Genomic DNA, 18,274 nt, shown 5'->3' with positions numbered 1-18,274 from the left:
GTTCGATGCATGTTGAACTTCGTGCGCACCGTACGTAGCCAACTGTGCTAATCGGAGTGCGGTTGGTGAATGGGCCGGGGGAGTGAATGAGCTGGCAAGTTGGAAGGAAGGTGGGTTACAAGTGGTCGAGTTTGAGGTTTCGTCAAACGTTGTAAAAAATACCCTGACCCTCTGGACTTAAAATTCGCCTCCACTTCACTGGCATTGCAAACTGAAAAGAGAACAAAATTGGTCAGGAGAAGTGGTGAGGCACCAGATGTGGTTAGGGTCAGTGGGAGGCGAATTCTAGTGGATGGTGGGATAAATCTTGACTTAAAGCTTTCGTGACTGCAGGGATTCATATTCTTTGGGTCTTTCCGTAAAGCCACGTAGATATAAAAAAAAATAGATAATAATAATCTCAATATCACATGGTTGGATATTGGTAGGATAGTTGGTTTGGAAGCGAGTTTTAGTGGCTTATCGATATTTCCCATGACCAGCACCGCCCGTCGAATTCCAGACGCCATTGCAGTCAACCCGACTTCGCTGAGAGAATCAACGCGAACATTCGCCTTTGCGGCTCACACAGCTTAAATATTGATTTCCCCCACACACATATTTACACTTAATCGCCTTTCCACATTTCCACTGTGAGCGTGAACTAATTTATGCCGGCCAAAGTGTGATATACGACTTTTGAAAGTGGTGCGACTTGGACGCTTCATCGTTGATGCGTATCACCTTCCTCCCACTGTGACTGGACCATCGAGCGGAGTGGCTTTAATACTGTTTGTTCGCTACTCTCCCTGTGTCTGCAACGTTAGAATGTATCTGCTTGGAACTTGTCATTTTCTTTTGGTTTCACCAAGTTCCTCCGTGGGTCACGCTTGAAAATCCGTCCACGGCGGAATGTTTCCTAGCCGCGTAAATACATTCTAGATTTGAAGCTTTCGTGACTGCAGGAATTACTCTTTGGTTCTTTCGGGATAGTCACGTAGAAAGAAAATAAATTAAATAATAAATTATTTCTACGTGACTTTTACCGAAAGACCCAAAGAATATTTGTAATTACCAGCGAAACGTCATACTCGAAATGTAAATGTAGTGGGTTTGCTCTCCAGCACACCTGTGTGCTGAACTAGTAACGAATTGGTATGTTCTGTTTGCGTGACAAACCTTACTAATTGGCTGTGTCGGGTGGTGGTGGGTTTAACGACACATTTATATATTTACGCGATCTAACCCAAAACATCCTCTATTATGTATCATAAGCCTATGATGATGTTTTATATGAACCAGGAACCAAGGTCTGTGGCCCAACGCGACGTATCTGCTGCCATCTGCTGGAGGGCCCAACATTCTGTGTTAAATAAATTATCTCGTGATGCCGCTGCTGCTGCGTTGTCAGTTGTGTGCGCAGGCACACGTAACAATAAACTCAACACACTCATCAATAACGACACCACGTGACCTTAAAAGAAAAACATATTGTACTAGGTGACGTTTCGCGCAATGGCCCTCCTTCATGGCACACCTACATTTATCTCGGGGAGGCTTTAAGTGCCACGGTGGCTCGGAGATGTTAACTACCTCGCCTGGTATACAGAAAATCATGGGTTCGATCCCGATCCAGACGCGTATATATTTGAAGTTTGCGGTCTCTCTCTCTCCGCGTGGTTACGTAGATTTTTCTCCGCGACCTCCGGTTTTTCCCTCCACATTTCGAATCAAATTCATGCGTTCATAAAAGTATTTGCTATAAATTTCCATGCGATTACCTACTTCGTCGAACTATAATTTGTGGCCAGGTCGCTTCTGCAAAAGAGCTATACAGCTCAGTGGACCCTTACCTAGGTAAAGTAACAAGATACATAGTTTAAATAGTAGTTTACATCTTCGCCTGCCCCACCAAAGAGGCGTTTATCATTTTTCGCGTCCTCCATCGTCTTCCCACAAACGGCGTACTTCAGAGCTCGTCCTTGGCACGGACGCCATGAGCTGTCGTATTGACCACCCCACTGATTCGCTTGCACACGTTCGAAAGCATCGACTCCTCTCGTGGCCCCGCCGTCGTAACGCCGTCCGATTTGTATGATTATCAGGATCAGAAAGGGTGGTGCATCAGTGGATTGACCCATGTTGACAGAAGCCTAAAAAAGCTTCGGTTGTATCTTGTTGAGGTTTGCAGAGGATCATTCACGGCTTCCCGTCACTGTCCATTATGAATGTTTTCTTGTCTGCGGTCACAATGAATTCATGGCCCAGCCTCTGCCTAACCACATCCCGGACAGCCCAGTTGTAACGAATGGCTCATAACCCAGCTTCACACAGTCCAATCCCAACCGTAGTCTCTTCTATTTTGTGTTTAATCCCAGTTGCATTCCACTGGAATTACTTGGATCCCACTGGGATTTTTGCACAGCGTTGGTGTACGGTGCTTTTTTTCTGGAAGACTTTGCAGTTTTTTCCTGGATTTTTATGTTTGCGCATAGTCACTTAAAGATGTTTTTCTTGTTCATGTTTTTGTTTTTTGTTTGTTGCGGTTGCACCCGATTCAAGAGCCGAATGGCTCACAGGGCTATACCAAATAAATGAAACTGAAATGAAATGAAAACTGAAAATGAAAAAAATGAAAGTTTATCACAACCCCATCTCAGAATTGCATGTCATCCCTGTCACATCGCAGATTTCCATACTAGTCCCATGGGAATCATTTTCCAGATTCCCAGCTCATTCTAGTTAGGTATCAAAAAACCTGGCTCTGCTCCAAAAGTCTGATCCCAAAATACCACCTTCACCTGAATCACATTCCAATCCCATCGCTTTTCACACTCCCAATAGCAATCTCATTCGACAATCCCATCCAATATCCCAGAATCAGAATCTCTATTTATCCTGGAGAAATCCGCTAAGCTGTGAAGCTCTTTTGCAGATGTCCAGCGCAATCCCATCCCAACATTGTCAGCCCAACCTGTCACGAGCCCCATCAACAGATGACCCCTTCAGCAGCACAGCTCGTCCTTGCGATGTCCCCAGGTCCCCTCCGTACACAATCCCCCCACTCCATCCCCTGCTTGTGTGTGCGCATCGTAATGTTGAACTTCTTTCGCACCGTACGTAGCCGACCGCGCTAATCGGAGGTGTGCAACAGAGCATCGGAGTTGGACGGGAATCAGAAATCTGATGAGATTGTGCCCGGCGTCTGTGTCGTATTGGTTGATCTGTGCCGTACATTTGTGATTTAGTGGGGGCTGGATCTGCTTCTGCCGCAGTGCGTGTGTGGAGGTGGGAGAAGGGGAGCGGTGGCGCAGCGGTTAGCGCGCTGCGCTACAAACCCGGTGATCCCGAGTTCGACTCCCGCTCACGGCCAACATCGGTGACGATTATCCGAACCAATCCTGAGTCTTCCCTACGCCGACTTAGCCGCAAATGAGTTACCTGGTCAGAGCCGAATGGCTCACAGGGCTATACCTAATAAATGAACTTGAATGTGTAAACATCGCCACCGGAGAGACAAAGGCGGCCGGGCGTGGTCCTGGTCACCCACTCGTGTGCCGTGCCGGCCTTCATAGGTGCTCGCTAACAGCACTTGCCCCTACAGTCTGCGAAGGCTACACGTGTGTTTGGGGCGTCTTTGTCTTTATCTTACGTGTGCTAGAAGCAGCCTAAATAAACTTGAAGAGTGTGGAACTTGAATGACTAGACAGCCTTTGCGACTCATGGTTCTGCGCTCGGCAGATGTGACCCGCGGTCTCAGGGTGAGCGTCAGAGCGAGTTGTTGAGCCTGCAGTTAGTAAGAACTAAAACAAACAAACAAACAAACGCCGTGCTCGCGTTTCTAGCCGCAGATTGTGGGCAACTTCCACGATCGAGGGGGGGGGGGGCGACGTGAAGGACAAATGAATGACTGGGGAACGACGCGTCGTTCAACATCGAAGGAAGGAGCGAAGATCGCTCGCCGAAGCGAACGAAATGAGCCGCGAAGCCCTCGGAGCCGGGCCCCCCCTAGCAACGACGTCGCCAGTAGCAACCGAGCGGAAGTGACGTGGCGCCGGCAGATGCGGTGGGGGGGGCCGCGGGTGTGGCGAAGAGGAGAGGCGCCCCGGACGTGACGTTGGTTGGTGCAGCGGAAGCGAGCGGCGCGAACCACTCACGCGCCGTGATGTGGCAGGTCGAGGCCTCATCACCGCTTGCGGAAGAAGCGGACGGTTCCGCTGCCGCCGCCTTTACGCCGCCAAAAAAAAATAAACACGCAAATATTACAACGCCGGGAAATTCAGAGATAACTGTTGAACCTTGCCCACGACGTTGCAGATAAACGCTGAAACTACGAAGCTAAAATTCCTTAAGGGTGTCGAAACATAAAACGTGCGATCGATGCAGATCGAAAGAAGAAAATAAATAAAAAGTTTGTGATTTTTTGGGATGTAGTAGATAAATATTTAAATAACGCCGGCCGGGGCATCGAGCTGTAACGATTCGCCCTTCCGTGAATCGATGTGCTGTGACGACTCAATTCAACTCGATTCGATTCAAGAATCGATGCCCCACCACTAATTTTGCAAGCTTAAGCGAAATAAATCGGCGGGCAGGCGTCTTCCTGCACAACATCCACGTCTCCGCATGACGAATGAAACGACCCTTCTTTGCACAAGCCTACGACAAACACGACCTTGTGGGAGGGCATCGTTTAGGCAGCATGGAGTGAGCACGAAGCAACCCCTTTTGGAGCCGGTTTCGATGTTCAGTGTCATCATCAATTGGGCAAGGCTTGCTTGAACCCAGTGCCAACATTCCATACAATGTTTATTGGCAACGGACTCTTCGCGGTGTGGGACCTCGAATTCAATGCAAAAAAATTGATCATGCACAACACAAAATCATGTTGCGGATAATTGAGGATGCACTCAATACGTTTCTTAAATACATTACCGAAAATCAAACGCATAAAGATAAACTAATTGTCATGACGTATCCTTCATATGTCCAACTACTCTATTAATCGTGTTGTGTATTATATATATTTTGGTCAGTCTGTAGGTTCCTATATGTGTGGGTCTCTGGGTTTACTTTCTATGAATATCTTGGACAGTCTTATATGTTGGTATCGTAGGTGTGGGTCTCTGTGAGTCTACGGGCCTCTGTATAAATGTACGGATCTTGCTATAAATATGTGGATCTGTCAAAATCTAACATGAGAGACACGCAGTCTCAATTTGCCTGGCATACTATATAGTCCATGAGCACACTTTGGAGATTTAAATTCCTCTATGGAGCCAACAGTGAATACTGTTATAACTACTTGAAATTAGCGAGTTCTCCAACAATCCACTGTTATTAGTCATGAAACAGCGAATATAAAGCGGTGTTACTCAAGTTGTGCTTATCTTAGGTGGTACTAATTTATCTCCTGGTTCATCGTGGACTAATATCAACTTGAAACTCAACACACTCGTCTGTGACACTGTGTGGGGCCTTAAAAGGAGAAAAAAATGCATAAACAGCGACGTTTCGGGCAATGGTCCTTCTTAATAGCACATATGTGGGGCAATTTAAGGACGTTATGTGTTGGGTTTTTTGTTGTTGCTTCTGCATCACTGCCAACGCAGCTGCAGCAGCATCACTCGATCATTAGTCGAATTCCTTACTCGGATGATTACACGTCTCCCGAACAAATATTACATATCTAAATTTATGTTTGGATTTACTTGCTTAACTTTTCTCTATCTTACTCTTGTATAATGTCTCGTGTTGTTTTTGTTTGTTGATGTAACTTTCTGATCCCTAACCCCTATACTGGACATGTATGACAAATTGCTTTATAACTCATCAGATTCATTCTCCCGGAGAAGTACAAATTCTGATTTATAATTCTGAATGCAGTCCCCGACTTACAAACGCCCGACTTACGAACATCCGCATTTACGAACGACTTTCCACAAGATATTTATTTTTAACCAATCCAACTTGCAAACGTGAATTCGCAATTGCGAACCGAACAGGAAACTATTTGGTTCGGCAAATGTACAACATCCCTTCTAATTTATGAGTTTAACTATGCGTTCCTTGGTTTTTTAACCGTAACACATTATTATAACACTGACCGTATTGTGCATTTAAATACGGTACCATTATTGTGTCCAGACTTACGAACTGTTCGATTTACGAACGAGCGGCGTTCGTAAGTCCGGGGACTGCCCGTCCTGTATTATTTGTGATCCGACGACTTCTGAAAAAGAGCTACATATCTCAGTGAGCCTCACCTGGTCAAATAAAGAAAAAAATACGTTTTTATAAAGATTTAACATTGTTAAGTTTTGATTTAAAGCTTTCGTGACTGCAGGGATTCATATCATTGGTTCTTTCGGTAAAATCACGTAGAAGGGAGAAAATAAAATAATAAAAATCAAAAACAATAAAAATTCTCACGACGTTTCGACTGCACAACACAAGCAATCATCATCAGGTGTGAAATCCACAGCATAGTTTACTATGACCAAAACTTCTAGAGTCGATTCGGCGCATCGAATTGCGAATTCTTTGCCGCGGAATCGCTCCGCGTGGATCGCTCCGCGTGGAGGTGGGAGGGCTGTGGAGGAGGGGGGTGGGGTGGGGGGGTTTTGCGCAGGGACTACTTGACGCGGTCGCCATCTCCGGGACGCGGAGCCGCAGAGCCGCGACCCCGGGCCTCGTCTCATCCCGATCTTTCCTTCTCCTCCTCCTCTCGCCATGGCGCAGATCCTGCCCATACGCTTCCAGGAGCACATCCAGGTGAGCCCGTGCTTGCTGATGAGTGACGGTGGTGGTGGTGATTGTAATGAAGACGTGGTTGAGAGTGAGTGACGGCCAAGGTAATGGCGCTTGCTGCCGGGCGCGGTCAGGACTACATTAGCGAACGCCTCGACGCTGGTTTGGGGCATCGTTGTTGCGATGTTATCTGTTGGCGATGGTTATTGCGGTTGTAATAGTGGTTGGTTGGTGGTGGTGGTGATGGTGGTGTTGCTACGTTGTTTGAAGTGTTTGGCGTCCGGGTTGTTGAAAGGTTTGTCCGGGGCGGCCTTGCCAGGGCGGGCGGGGTCCGGCCCTCGATCTCTTGAAATGAAATGTTTTAATTAACGATTGTAACGATGAATAACTGATTTATGTTTGTAACGACGATGCTGTGTGTGTGTTATTTTGTTTTAATGTTGTGCTGCTCGACGCCACGTACATGCGAGCGGCTGTGTTCGCTTGAAGGCGAGAGGCTTGCGAGAGATGAGTGGAGTCCATACAAATCCCGTTTTGTTTCTCCTCAATAGAACATTAAGTCCATGATGTTTCTTCATGACAACTAAACTAATGTCGCAGTGTTGCCACGTTTAATGTTTCGTTGTGGGTGGTGGTGAGGTGAGTGCGAGGCGAGGATTGGGAGATTTGATGTGATGGCTCCGAACAGGAAATGAAGGCCCCGGGGCCCAGCTCATTCAGACTTTGACGGGGAAATTATTAATAAAAAATGTTAATCTTTGATTCTTGCCTCCTGCTGATCCTTCTAAGGTGACAACGCCTTATAGTGTCTTGACTCGTACGCCAGCCGGTGTCTTGTGAAAGACTTCGCGGGCTTGTCATTGCCCATACGAGTCTGTCATTGAATGTTTTTTCTTTCATTTCGCATTTTATTCCTTTAAGCGTCAGTACCTTATCCTGTTTAGTACTTTGACCATCCTCTTTCTCTCTTTTTCTGGAACTGAGTTACCACTTTACGGACAGGTAAGCAGAGCTCTGTAATGTGCGGGTTTGCCTCGCCCTTGCCATGACTGGAATTTCCACCAACTGGCTGGCGCTTTTGACGGTGCGTTTGCCATTTCCTTCCAACACTCCGTAGGAGAGATGGGGCCCAACATCGCAATGCAGCACTGTGGGCAACGTCCTTTACGTCGTCTTTGCACTGTGTCACGTTTGATGGATGTGTAAGGGCAGGTGCGTGTCACCTTGCCACATCTAAGGGTGTGTGTCTTGTAGATGTGTAGACTACCTACGTGACTTTACCGAAAGAATCAGAGTATGGATTCCTGCAGTCACGAAAGCTTCAAATCAAGACGAAAAAGAACACTTTTTATTTGTTAGCAGGTAAGGCCCACCGAGCTACGTATCTCTTATTCGGAAGTGACCTGGCCACGAATGAGATGGCTCAACGAAGTGGCTTATCATTTGGATATGTTTTGCGGCCAAATACGCGTATTTCTAAACGTGGAGGGGACATCCGAAAGAAACCTGGAGAAAAATCTACGCGACCACCGGGAGAGAGACATGCATACTCCACATATATAGCAGGTGTCAGGGTCTAGGTCAAACCCACGACCCCCTGTATACCAGGCGAAGTAGTTAACATCTCGCCACCATGGCACCCGTACGTCTCAGGTTCAATAATTGTTCATTTTGCTGTGGTTTTTTCCCGGAGACAATTTCTATTTCATCAGGTTAGTCTGCGATTGTGTGTATTGTGGTTATTCGTGTACCTCATGTGATTGTGTTATGGTTGTTGTGAGTGAGTGTGTGTGTTTCAGATGCTGTGTTTTGTGTACTAGTTTTCCAGATGAGTTGTGGTTGGTGAGAATTTCTGTCTTCTCACCTGCAAGACGCATTCATTCTCAGCTGGGCAAGGCTCCTCCAACTCGCCCCCGACGCACCTGCTGGGCGCGTCGGGTGTCATCATTTAATATTGCCCTTAAGCCGCGATGGCCCCCATTGAAACTGTCGGGAGACCTGACCTAAATACAACAATTTAAGACTCTAAATGAATGGAACAGGTGCCCATTCATAAACTGCCCTAATGGGCAGTGTATATTGTGTACGTTCGAGGCTGTATAATATGGTAACTTAACCCTATTTGACATGGTGAGTCAGCTTGTGTCTGTTTGATGGGAGGTCGTGATACACTCGGGCTACGGAAGCTTGTGTGCGTGTATACTGTATGTGTTATATTGTACACTTTCAATGCTATATTATCCTGTTCATACTGATATGCACACGTATTATACTCGTTTGTATTGAATGTGGTCAACATCTTATCATCCCTTGAGGACTGCTAAAGTGAGTACCTTTGGTCAGGGCCTGTATGAGTCATGTATGCAATACACGGTATTCTGTGTGTCGTTGGGGGAGATTTGGAAGAGATTAGGAAAACATTCACTCGATTGCACTCATTTTCAGGACAGTAGCATGAATTGTTATTAATATTTTATGATCACAGTAGTTGGTGCATGGAGATAAGGTTTCAAAGCGCAACAGTACTGGGGGGTACGTTTCTGCAACTTTGTGTGATGACTTTGACAGCCATTGATATATAAACTGCCGAACTGCATTACGTACAATATTTGTTTTACACCAGCGCGTGGACAAATTGTGCAGAACATTGATTGAGAGCCTATGGGCCAATAGACCCAAATACCTTTAGCTTTTGAAACTGACTCTAATCTGTAAAAAAAAATGTTATGACTATAATAACGCCTACCCAGTATTCTTTGATGGTTATGGTTGCTCCTGTGGAATTTACAGGTTTTGTGCCGCAGTCCCACACCTACCACTGCACGCTGGGTAGAAAGTCATTAGTCAGGCCGGATTTACCAGTAGAGTGGCTTGCGTGGCTTGTTCTGTCCCAGGGCACGTGTGCAGCCCTCGTAGTTTGACCGGTCAAGGTACACGCTGTTGAATAATCCACGTGCACCCAAGCTGTAGCCCTGGCTTGACAGACGTGACACAGTAATCTGCTTAACGCTGACGGCGTTAATGTTTCTTAGTTTCCTCGGTGCTGATGGTAAAGGTGGAGGGGGGGGTTAGTTCAAGTCAATAAAAAAAAACAGGTATTGCACGTTTTGTTGAAAAACTATATTCGGAATGAATTTGTGTGGAAAGAATACCGTATATTTGGTGTGGCGGCAGAGAATGTAAATCAACCCAATGAAAAAACATTTTAACGTTTCACTCGCATATGTGTACACACGAAAAAAAATCTACTCGTATTTTGTCTGGGTTAGTTTGAGCACGCACGTATGGTGATTTCAGGTCGAAGGCTCACTGTTTCCTATGAAAACCAGAGATTAAAGAACAAGGACAGCCATAATAAAATGTTATTCAATAATCCAGGTGCGTCATCTGACTTGGTGATGGTTTACCAAGTGCATCGGCAGGCCGTAGCTCCCCTCATACTCCCGTGCGAGTGTCTGTGTGTGTCTGTGCAGTGGGGAGCGGTAGTGTAGTGGTTAGCGCACTACGCCATGAACCCGGCGACCCGAGTCTGATTCCCACTCGCGGCCACCAACACAAGTGACGATTATCTGAATCCATCCTGGGCCTCTGCTAGGTCGACTCAGTCTCAAATTCTTACCTGGTGTGGTGTGTAAAAACAACGCCAGTGGGGGGGGACAATGGCAGCCGGGTGTGTGCTGCCACCCCCCCGTATGCTGTGCTGGCCTTAATAGGTGCTACTAGCTAAAGGCACTTGCCCCAACAGTCTGTTAAGCCGATACTGGGGATCTTTGTCTTTTGTACAAACTGTGTGGCAGGGGCAGTTGTGGTTACTGGTCAGTACGCCCCGCACGCTCTTTAATAACGCCTGTCATCCACGCCACGGTTGTTAACCTTTGACTTGATGCATGACACTGGGGAGGAGACCCCTGGGAACAAGTTGCTCATTGAAACATTAGTCCTGTAAATGATGGAACACGTTGGCCATTCTCTATCTGCTGCTTAGTGTAGACCTTGGTTACATAATAATCATTTATTTTATTAATGGGTACATTGGTGACCTTCATAACCAGGTAAGAGCCAGCGTTATTTTAGGGAGATCATATAATAACATAGTATGAGAGTATTGACCATTATAGCATAGAAAGGAATAGAATTACAAGTTTTAGATGTTAGAAATCAAACAAACGTTATTTTATTTGTGGATATAATGGCTTAAGAATGGTGACAATGTAACTATGTGCACACAAACATAAACAAAATCGCTGCCTTTTAACGAAACATTTCTTGATTCGCCATTTTAGAGGTTTCACTGATTTATTGATTAGGTATATCGTGACGCGCCAGTGCAATGACTATAAATAGTCGTCCACGGTTTCTGTGATCGGGGCAACCTTTTCTTCCATGGGCACTCTTAATTGCCTGTTGAGATGTTTTACGTGTGTGTGTGTGTTCTCTGAAGGTTATGTACAATTTTGGCAGTAACCAAAACAAGTGATAGATTATACATAAAAAAAATGTTTTCCTGCATGCCTCCCCTGCTTTCCAATTTGTTTGTTCTAGCAATTCGGACCCGTGCCAGTTCTCCGATTGTTCTCCGATTAAAATTGAAATGAGGCAGATGGGGCGTAGGTGGTGTTGGGAGGAAAGGCCTGGGCAGTGTGCTGGGTCCCCTGGGGGTGCTTGCTATGCAGTGCAAGCAAGGCTTCATAACCAGCAGCAGCCTCTGGCTCTGCAACCAGTAACATTTGGTGATGCGGATCGTGCTGGGATGTGCTGAGATTACCAGCGAGTGGCTGAGCCCGACCAGAGGGTGGATTTTCACGAGTGGACGGTGTCCGCCATTAATCAGTCGAGGAAAGAGTCTCCATAGAGTGCAGCCTTTACCGATGACCTTAATCAAGAACGCGTTGGGATATTATGTGCTGTCATCTTTGTGCCTGACCGTGCTTGCGTGACGCAAGAGCTGGGCGGATATGTCTTTTATTCTTTTTTTATTTCATTCCCTCTTTACGCATTTTTTTAAACGTTTGTTTATGACGTTATGTGGTTATTTTTTCTTTGAATGTTTTTTTTTGCTTAGGGATTTTGGCAGGCACAGCTGAACAACTCAATCTTTTTTGCATTAATCTTTGAATCATGATTTATTTTCTTCTCTCTGCATGCCTAGCGGACGAAATATTATAATTAGGGATATTAATTGGGTTGTTTCACTGGGTCTAGGTGGCTTGTGGGGAAACACTGATATTACACTGACACATTTTAATTGAAGCCATCGGTGTGTGTGTATTTCTGGATGTTCATAATTTAACGTGTTAAACGGCCAAGCACGCCTCATCTCGGATGGGGTAATTTTTGTGCAGCTTTAGCTGAGAGGGGTGGGTAGGGCTGCAATGACATGTCCGTTTGTGACGTGGATTTCGCAAAGGAGTGGCACTGCCCTCCAGCATTTTTAAATGTCTGCTGGTGCTGAGAGCCTTTGTATCAAGATGGCAATATAAATATCCCTAAAATAGCCACGTCATTTGTCAATTAAGATTGCTGTGTGTTATCGATTTACTCTTGGTTTAGGATATGGGTGATTGTCAACCGCTGGTTGGTATATCCTTTTAAGGCTGGATGAGTCATGGCGACACCGATCACGTGTCTGGGAAATTAACAGCCAGCACCCACGCAGGGAGGGGAATCGGGTAGCTTTGCCGTTCACCATTTATCGTCGTCTTCGGTGCGTTGCATTCCTGCCGCTCTGCGGAGCTCGCCGCTTTCCCTCCGCCCATTCTATTTGCTCCACTCTCTCTCCCCCTGTAGCCGCAAGGCTCTGGGTAAAGAGAACACGAAGTGACCTTGGTGATGCTTGATGCTGGGATGTGTGTGTGTTTGTGCACACGCCGAGCGCAAACGCAAACAAGACGTTGACGATTAATGATGGCGGAATGTTCTGGCCAGGGTAGGGAGTGGGTTTGAGTGCTTATATAATTTGCAAATACCACAATTTTATTAAGAAACATGAATGAGTGAATGCAGTGGAGGCATTTCCATTTGTTTAAGCCACCGGTGATCTGACCTGGCTTTAATATACAGTGTTGCGTCTGAGTGAAATGTGTGATGCCAAATTCAGGTACATTGGTTACCGCTTACCAGTTGGGATTTACTTGCTGCGGTTTGATGTTGGAGATCTATCAAATTATAAATGTGACCATGTATGAAGTAAATTACCTAAATTTCCTCTTAAATGTTAGACCTAACCAAGCTTAATCGCTTGGATCAAGTTGGATCGATAAATTTTTTCTGCATACATTTAATTATTTTTTTACTGGGAGAAATAAAGTAACAAAGACATTATAACATTCCTGTAGTTGTTGGGCATGGGTGACCCAGAGTTTTGGTTCCAGCTATCTTGTGTAATTGACAGGCAGTGGCCTCAATTGGATGCCAGTGTCGTGAATTGAACACAATGTGAAACGGATTGCGTTTGCGTCCGTTTTCACCGCTGCGTCCCCTTAATTGGGCCGCATCGCACTGCACGAAGGCCTCACTTTTGAGACCTGTTAATTCCAGTGAACAAAAATCCACATTGTGCTTTCTAAATAGTACACGGCGATTTTCCAGTCGGTGACTCGTGTTTCATGTAAGTGTACATAACAGATAGCTGGCTGGCAGAAATCCACAGCAGTGCATGGTTGATGTCTTTTTTTCTCGGTGGCAGTAATTTTTCGAAAGCTGGAAATGAGGCAGGAAGCTAGCGTCAGACATTTTCTCTCTTCAGCAGAATTGAAAACCTGCCCTGCGTGCCTTTTTTATTTGTTGCGCTTCCGAAATGTAAAAAAAAACCCAACATTCTCATTCTACAAGCTGGCTTTCTACTGATGTTTTCGTTGGCCGAGCGATAAAGCCCTCTCCGGTGCCATGGAGAGGAAAGTACTCGAGGTGCTGAGGTGGCACGGCGCCGGCACTGCCATGCGGCAGCCAGGGGCCGACTTAAGTGTGTCATGTGAGCGTGCTGCCCTTTCAGCACCGGGGCATTTTTTTACCCTCTGGGTTTCGGAACAAACAACATCGTGCTAAGCCTCGTCCGTCGCCCCTTTCCTACTCCTTCTCCTGCGTCCCTTCGCCTAAATGAATACTCTTGCCATCAATAATACATGGGGGCCCCAGTAAGCCACCGTCGGCGGTTTTACTTAACGTCGCTTGGTTTAGAAAGCTGAAACGTCACATCGTAACCCGTTTTTTTCTTTGCGTACCTCCATAAACTTGGAATGCAGCAGAAGGAGGTGGTGGTGGCACACTGCTGCTTACTGTCGCAATCTCATCCATCCCTGGCAAACGTGTAGTTTGTTCCTCCGTACAGTGGGCCCGACTTTGCTTTGGATAAGCAGCCGAGCTCAAACGAGAGCCTCATTACCGGCTGCCCTCCTGCGGGGGACTCAGTTGGCTGCGAGGGATTATACAGTGGGTGCAGATTGCTCGTGTGTCTGCACACCCACACCACCCCGGTAAATTATTAATGGTGCTGCACGATACCCGTTGCCAAACAATCGGTTTAATGAACCTCTCATTCAGACTGTGCCCATCATCCTTAAGAATGCAACATTTGCAGCGAATATAAATTGGAAATGAAGGCCATGTGACCTTTATCGGAGGGTGAGGTTCTGTAGATGAAAAGGAATTTCATTTAGAATGTATGGAGTAATACCCAATACAATCTCAGGTTTTATAAGTGGAAGTTGCAGGTTTATCTGTTAATTTAACCGGGACCCCCCTCCCCCACCAGCCAAAAGACACCTCAACCACATTACCATCTTGGCACAGAAAACCAATGCAATGCTACGATGTGCATTGTTGTGGAGCATATAGGTTAAAGGTGTTATGTGGGTGACATGATGATGGTTGTGTTCTAATGCAAAACCAGTGAACCATTGTTGATAAGTACCTAAGCTGTCTCCCAGGCTGTCCGATAAGAGGTTTGAAGTTTATTTCATGAAAATACAGCCTTTAAAATCATGGTCAGGTGTGCGCTAATAACTGCCTGTGCTCTTTAAGATATCTGCATTGGCAATACTAGAACTTTAAATTATTGTTGGACAGACAGCACACAGCCTGGATGCAGATGTATCCATTTGAACCTTATGGCGGGACCCCGGGGTCCCATAAGCCCACCCGGCTTTCGCATAAACTGCGTTGTGACGTAATATTATGTCTAAAGGCGAACGATACGGCAATCTATTCCACTCGACGAGCTCTACACGATGCGCTAATCAAAGTTTTGTTAATGATTACAGCAATTTTGGCAACGACGGGTGCTTGTTGAAGAACGAGAGGATTGATTTCTGGTGGGTCACGGCTTTTATGTACGCGGTGGATGGAGTCGCCAAAAGTAAAGTAATTAATTACGATTTAGACTTATGTTTATTCGGGACCCCAGGGTCCCGCCATGAGGTTAATTTCTTTTTTTTTAGATTGCGTCTTGAGCAGAAAACGGTTGTTACGTTTGTTTTAATAGAAGGTCTGTCTGTCTGCTTGTGTGCGCGTGTGCCGACAGCTCCAAAATGTGGGCATCAACCCGGCGAACATCGGGTTCAGCACCCTCACGATGGAGTCCGACAAGTTCATCTGCGTGCGCGAGAAGGTGGCGGAGCAGGCGCAGGTGGTCATCATCGACATGAACGACACCGCCAACCCCATCCGAAGGCCCATCTCCGCCGACTCGGCCATTATGAACCCCGCCAGCAAGGTCATCGCGCTCAAAGGTGGGCGCCCCGTGTCCGTTCCCGCGTGCGCTCGCCCAGCCGGTCGTTAATGCAGACCCCCCCCATCCCCCGTGTTTTATTTGAAGCCGGGAAATGTAGGAGCAGTTGACTAGTCTTGTTTTGCGAACACCCAGTTTGTTAACTAGTGGAGTAGTTTTTTTTAGTTCAGATAAACCACAGCAGTTTTTGTTTGGTTGCTGTCGCTGCTTTGCCTTGCCTCTCGCTTCAAAAACCGAGCATTCTGTTGAGTGAGTGTGCAGTCGATGGTTCTGCAAGTTTATGCTGCTGCTGCCACTGCTACTGCTCATGCGTGCTCATCCCCTCCCCACCTCCCTCCCACACCATGAGTGTGCCTGCACGCGTTCTCTCTGCTGTGTGCATGCTGTCGCTTGTGTATGCGAGCGTGGCCGCTTTGTGTGCTGCGATGCTCTCTTGTGTGCATTTGTGTCGTCTTGGGGCCCCGTGTGCGTGTCGCCATCGTCCGCTGCACTGCCGAGTACGCTCAGGTGCAGGCAAACTTAGAGAGGAGAGATGTTGCACTGCACCTTCGTACGCTACGCTCCTTTAAAAAATGAGTTGAGTCTCATTGCATAGTTGTAGTGGGAGCGCAAGCTGCTTCGGAGGGCATGACAAGCAAAGGGTGCATTGCCAAGTTGCCCGCATATGCATTGCATGGCCCTTGAAAGGTAAGCCCCACTGACAAACCTCTGTTTGCTGTACAGGTAGCACACTTTTTCCAATGAGCTGTATTTAGGGTTTTGTTAACCTTCCTGCTTCCACCAGATTGCGATCTGCATCAACGTTCCTCCCTCGGCATGTACAGCCATTGTTGTGCACTTTTTTGCTTTGGAACTTGTTTGGCGTGAAGCCAAAATGTCAGCGCTAGGTTTATCTTATAAACGATGCAGCAGTCTCCTTGATCCGCTGCTGTTATGCTGTAAACAGTTGTCAATGTGCCTGGAAAAATTGGCCTCCCAAAACTTGCTTTTTTTGTTTTGTGATGTTCATAATTGTCTCTCTCTCTCTCCTCTATATATAACATGACAGCCTGGTAGGAATAAACTGAGAAAGTTAGCAGCCTGTCTGTGCATGCTTGCTCTCCATGTGCGTTGCATCTCTTGTGCCGTATACCCAGGGCCAGTAGAACTTGGCAGGGTCTCTAACTAACTAACCCCCCGTTCAAAAAGTTCCTTTTTTGAGCAGGAACAAAGTCTCGGAGCAGGTAAATAGAGCGCTGTGGTGTTTTTTTTCCTCCCTTCCACAATTTTACCCAAATACACAGCAACGTGATTTTAATTGATGTTGGCTCTTGGCCAGTTTTTGCTGTTGGCTCTGCGTATATTCTGACCGCAGCCAAAGGTGCTGGTGTGACGTTTTAAGTTTTTTGCCGCTGCCTCCTGTGTGTCACTGACTGTACACTTTCTTTCTTGCTCTCTTTTTGTTTAATTGTATCAGAGGGTGAGTCCTTTATTAAAACATATTCTTCGGTGCTGTGTGTCCTAGCCGGCCTTGCTTTCACACGTGGGTTATAGTATTGATAAAAAAACAGAATATGATAATGAATAACGATGTAATTCGTTATTATTCGTCTTGAGAGCCCACTTTTAAAGCATGGCTAGAGGCCCGTTGTGAGCATGTGTGTTGTACGGTGTACCCCCCTTGTCAAGTTTTGTTTTTTGCGCGCAGCTTCACAGTCATTGTAGCTGTTTTTCATAGAAATAAAGATAAGGCTTTTCACTTTTGCTTATCTTTAATTCTATATTAAATGTGTTGGATGGCTTCATGAAATATAATGTGTAGCGTAACATTCTAAGCTCCGACCGAAACGTGAATTTTGTTGCATTTTGGGAAATGCGTAAAGATATTCTGACATCGGCATAATCTGATGCATTACTTAGTTCATTCACTGAAAGCCGTGTTGCTTTAGTGTGAGCGGGGTCAAAAGTAAAATCTAAAAAATATTTCACAGGGCTCCATTCACGAGGGCATCGCTTTCATTGCGCGGCGTCGCTTCATCGCAAGCGTTGCGTCGCGACCACCAGCGCTGCTGTCCCGCTCTCTTCAACCGGTTTCTCTTCCGCCCCGCTTCCCTCCCCCCGTCGACGACAGCCGGCAAGACTTTGCAGATTTTCAACATCGAGATGAAGAGCAAGATGAAGGCGCACAACATGACGGACGACGTCCTTTTCTGGAAGTGGATCTCCCTCAACACCATCGCCCTAGTCACCGAGACGGCTGTCTACCACTGGAGCATGGAGGGCGACTCGCAGCCCGCCAAGGCCTTTGACCGCCACCCCAGCCTCGCCGGCTGCCAGATCATCAACTACCGCACCGACGTCAAGCAGAAGTGGCTGCTGCTCGTTGGGATTTCTGCGCAGGTTTGTAATTTTTTTCCCCGTAGCATGTATGTATTTTGAACTTCTTTCGCACTGTACGTAGCCAACCGTGCTATAATTGGAGGTGCTGCCTCCTTGCGGCACTGCAGTCGCCAAAGTACCCGCTTGACTTGGAAACGTAAAGTTTCTATCACGGGTTTGGGGATGACCTTTCTTCACAAAGGCCAAACTAGGATGTTCAAACTCCTTTTGCTGACCACGCATTAACTCATGCCTCCTGTTGCTTATGGCACGGCTAAAGGCCACCGAAGTGACGGAGCGTTGCTAAAATGACTCGTAGTGTTGCCTGGTCACAAAAACAGTCACTTCTGCTAACCCTTTTTAGTGTGGCTAAGATGCTTGCATTTACTGATAAATATTTGTTCACAGGCTGTTTTGATGTGGAAGGCCTCATGTCGTTGTAGGCCGTACGAAATCTAATTC

General features: G+C 46.4%; 1 protein-coding gene across 2 annotated transcripts in view; it reads left to right on the top strand.

Annotated features, from left to right (window-relative positions):
* Nucleotides 1-6,595: 6,595 nt before the first annotated feature.
* Nucleotides 6,596-18,274, top strand: part of LOC133348310 (clathrin heavy chain 1) — a 42,996-nt gene continuing 31,317 nt past the window's right edge. For both annotated transcript variants that reach the window (XM_061561047.1, XM_061561046.1), the window contains exons 1-3: nt 6,596-6,753; nt 15,248-15,455; nt 17,565-17,833. In XM_061561047.1, the coding sequence (XP_061417031.1) occupies nt 6,712-6,753; nt 15,248-15,455; nt 17,565-17,833 (519 nt within the window). In that variant the 5' untranslated portion in view covers nt 6,596-6,711. The remainder of the gene's footprint in view (nt 6,754-15,247; nt 15,456-17,564; nt 17,834-18,274) is intronic.

This window comes from Lethenteron reissneri, chromosome 27 (genome assembly GCF_015708825.2).
Source record: "Lethenteron reissneri isolate LAM-NWPU_2019-01 chromosome 27, ASM1570882v1, whole genome shotgun sequence".
In the NCBI taxonomy this organism is placed as follows: Eukaryota; Metazoa; Chordata; class Hyperoartia; order Petromyzontiformes; family Petromyzontidae; genus Lethenteron; species Lethenteron reissneri.
This window is presented reverse-complemented; position numbering and strand designations above follow the sequence as displayed.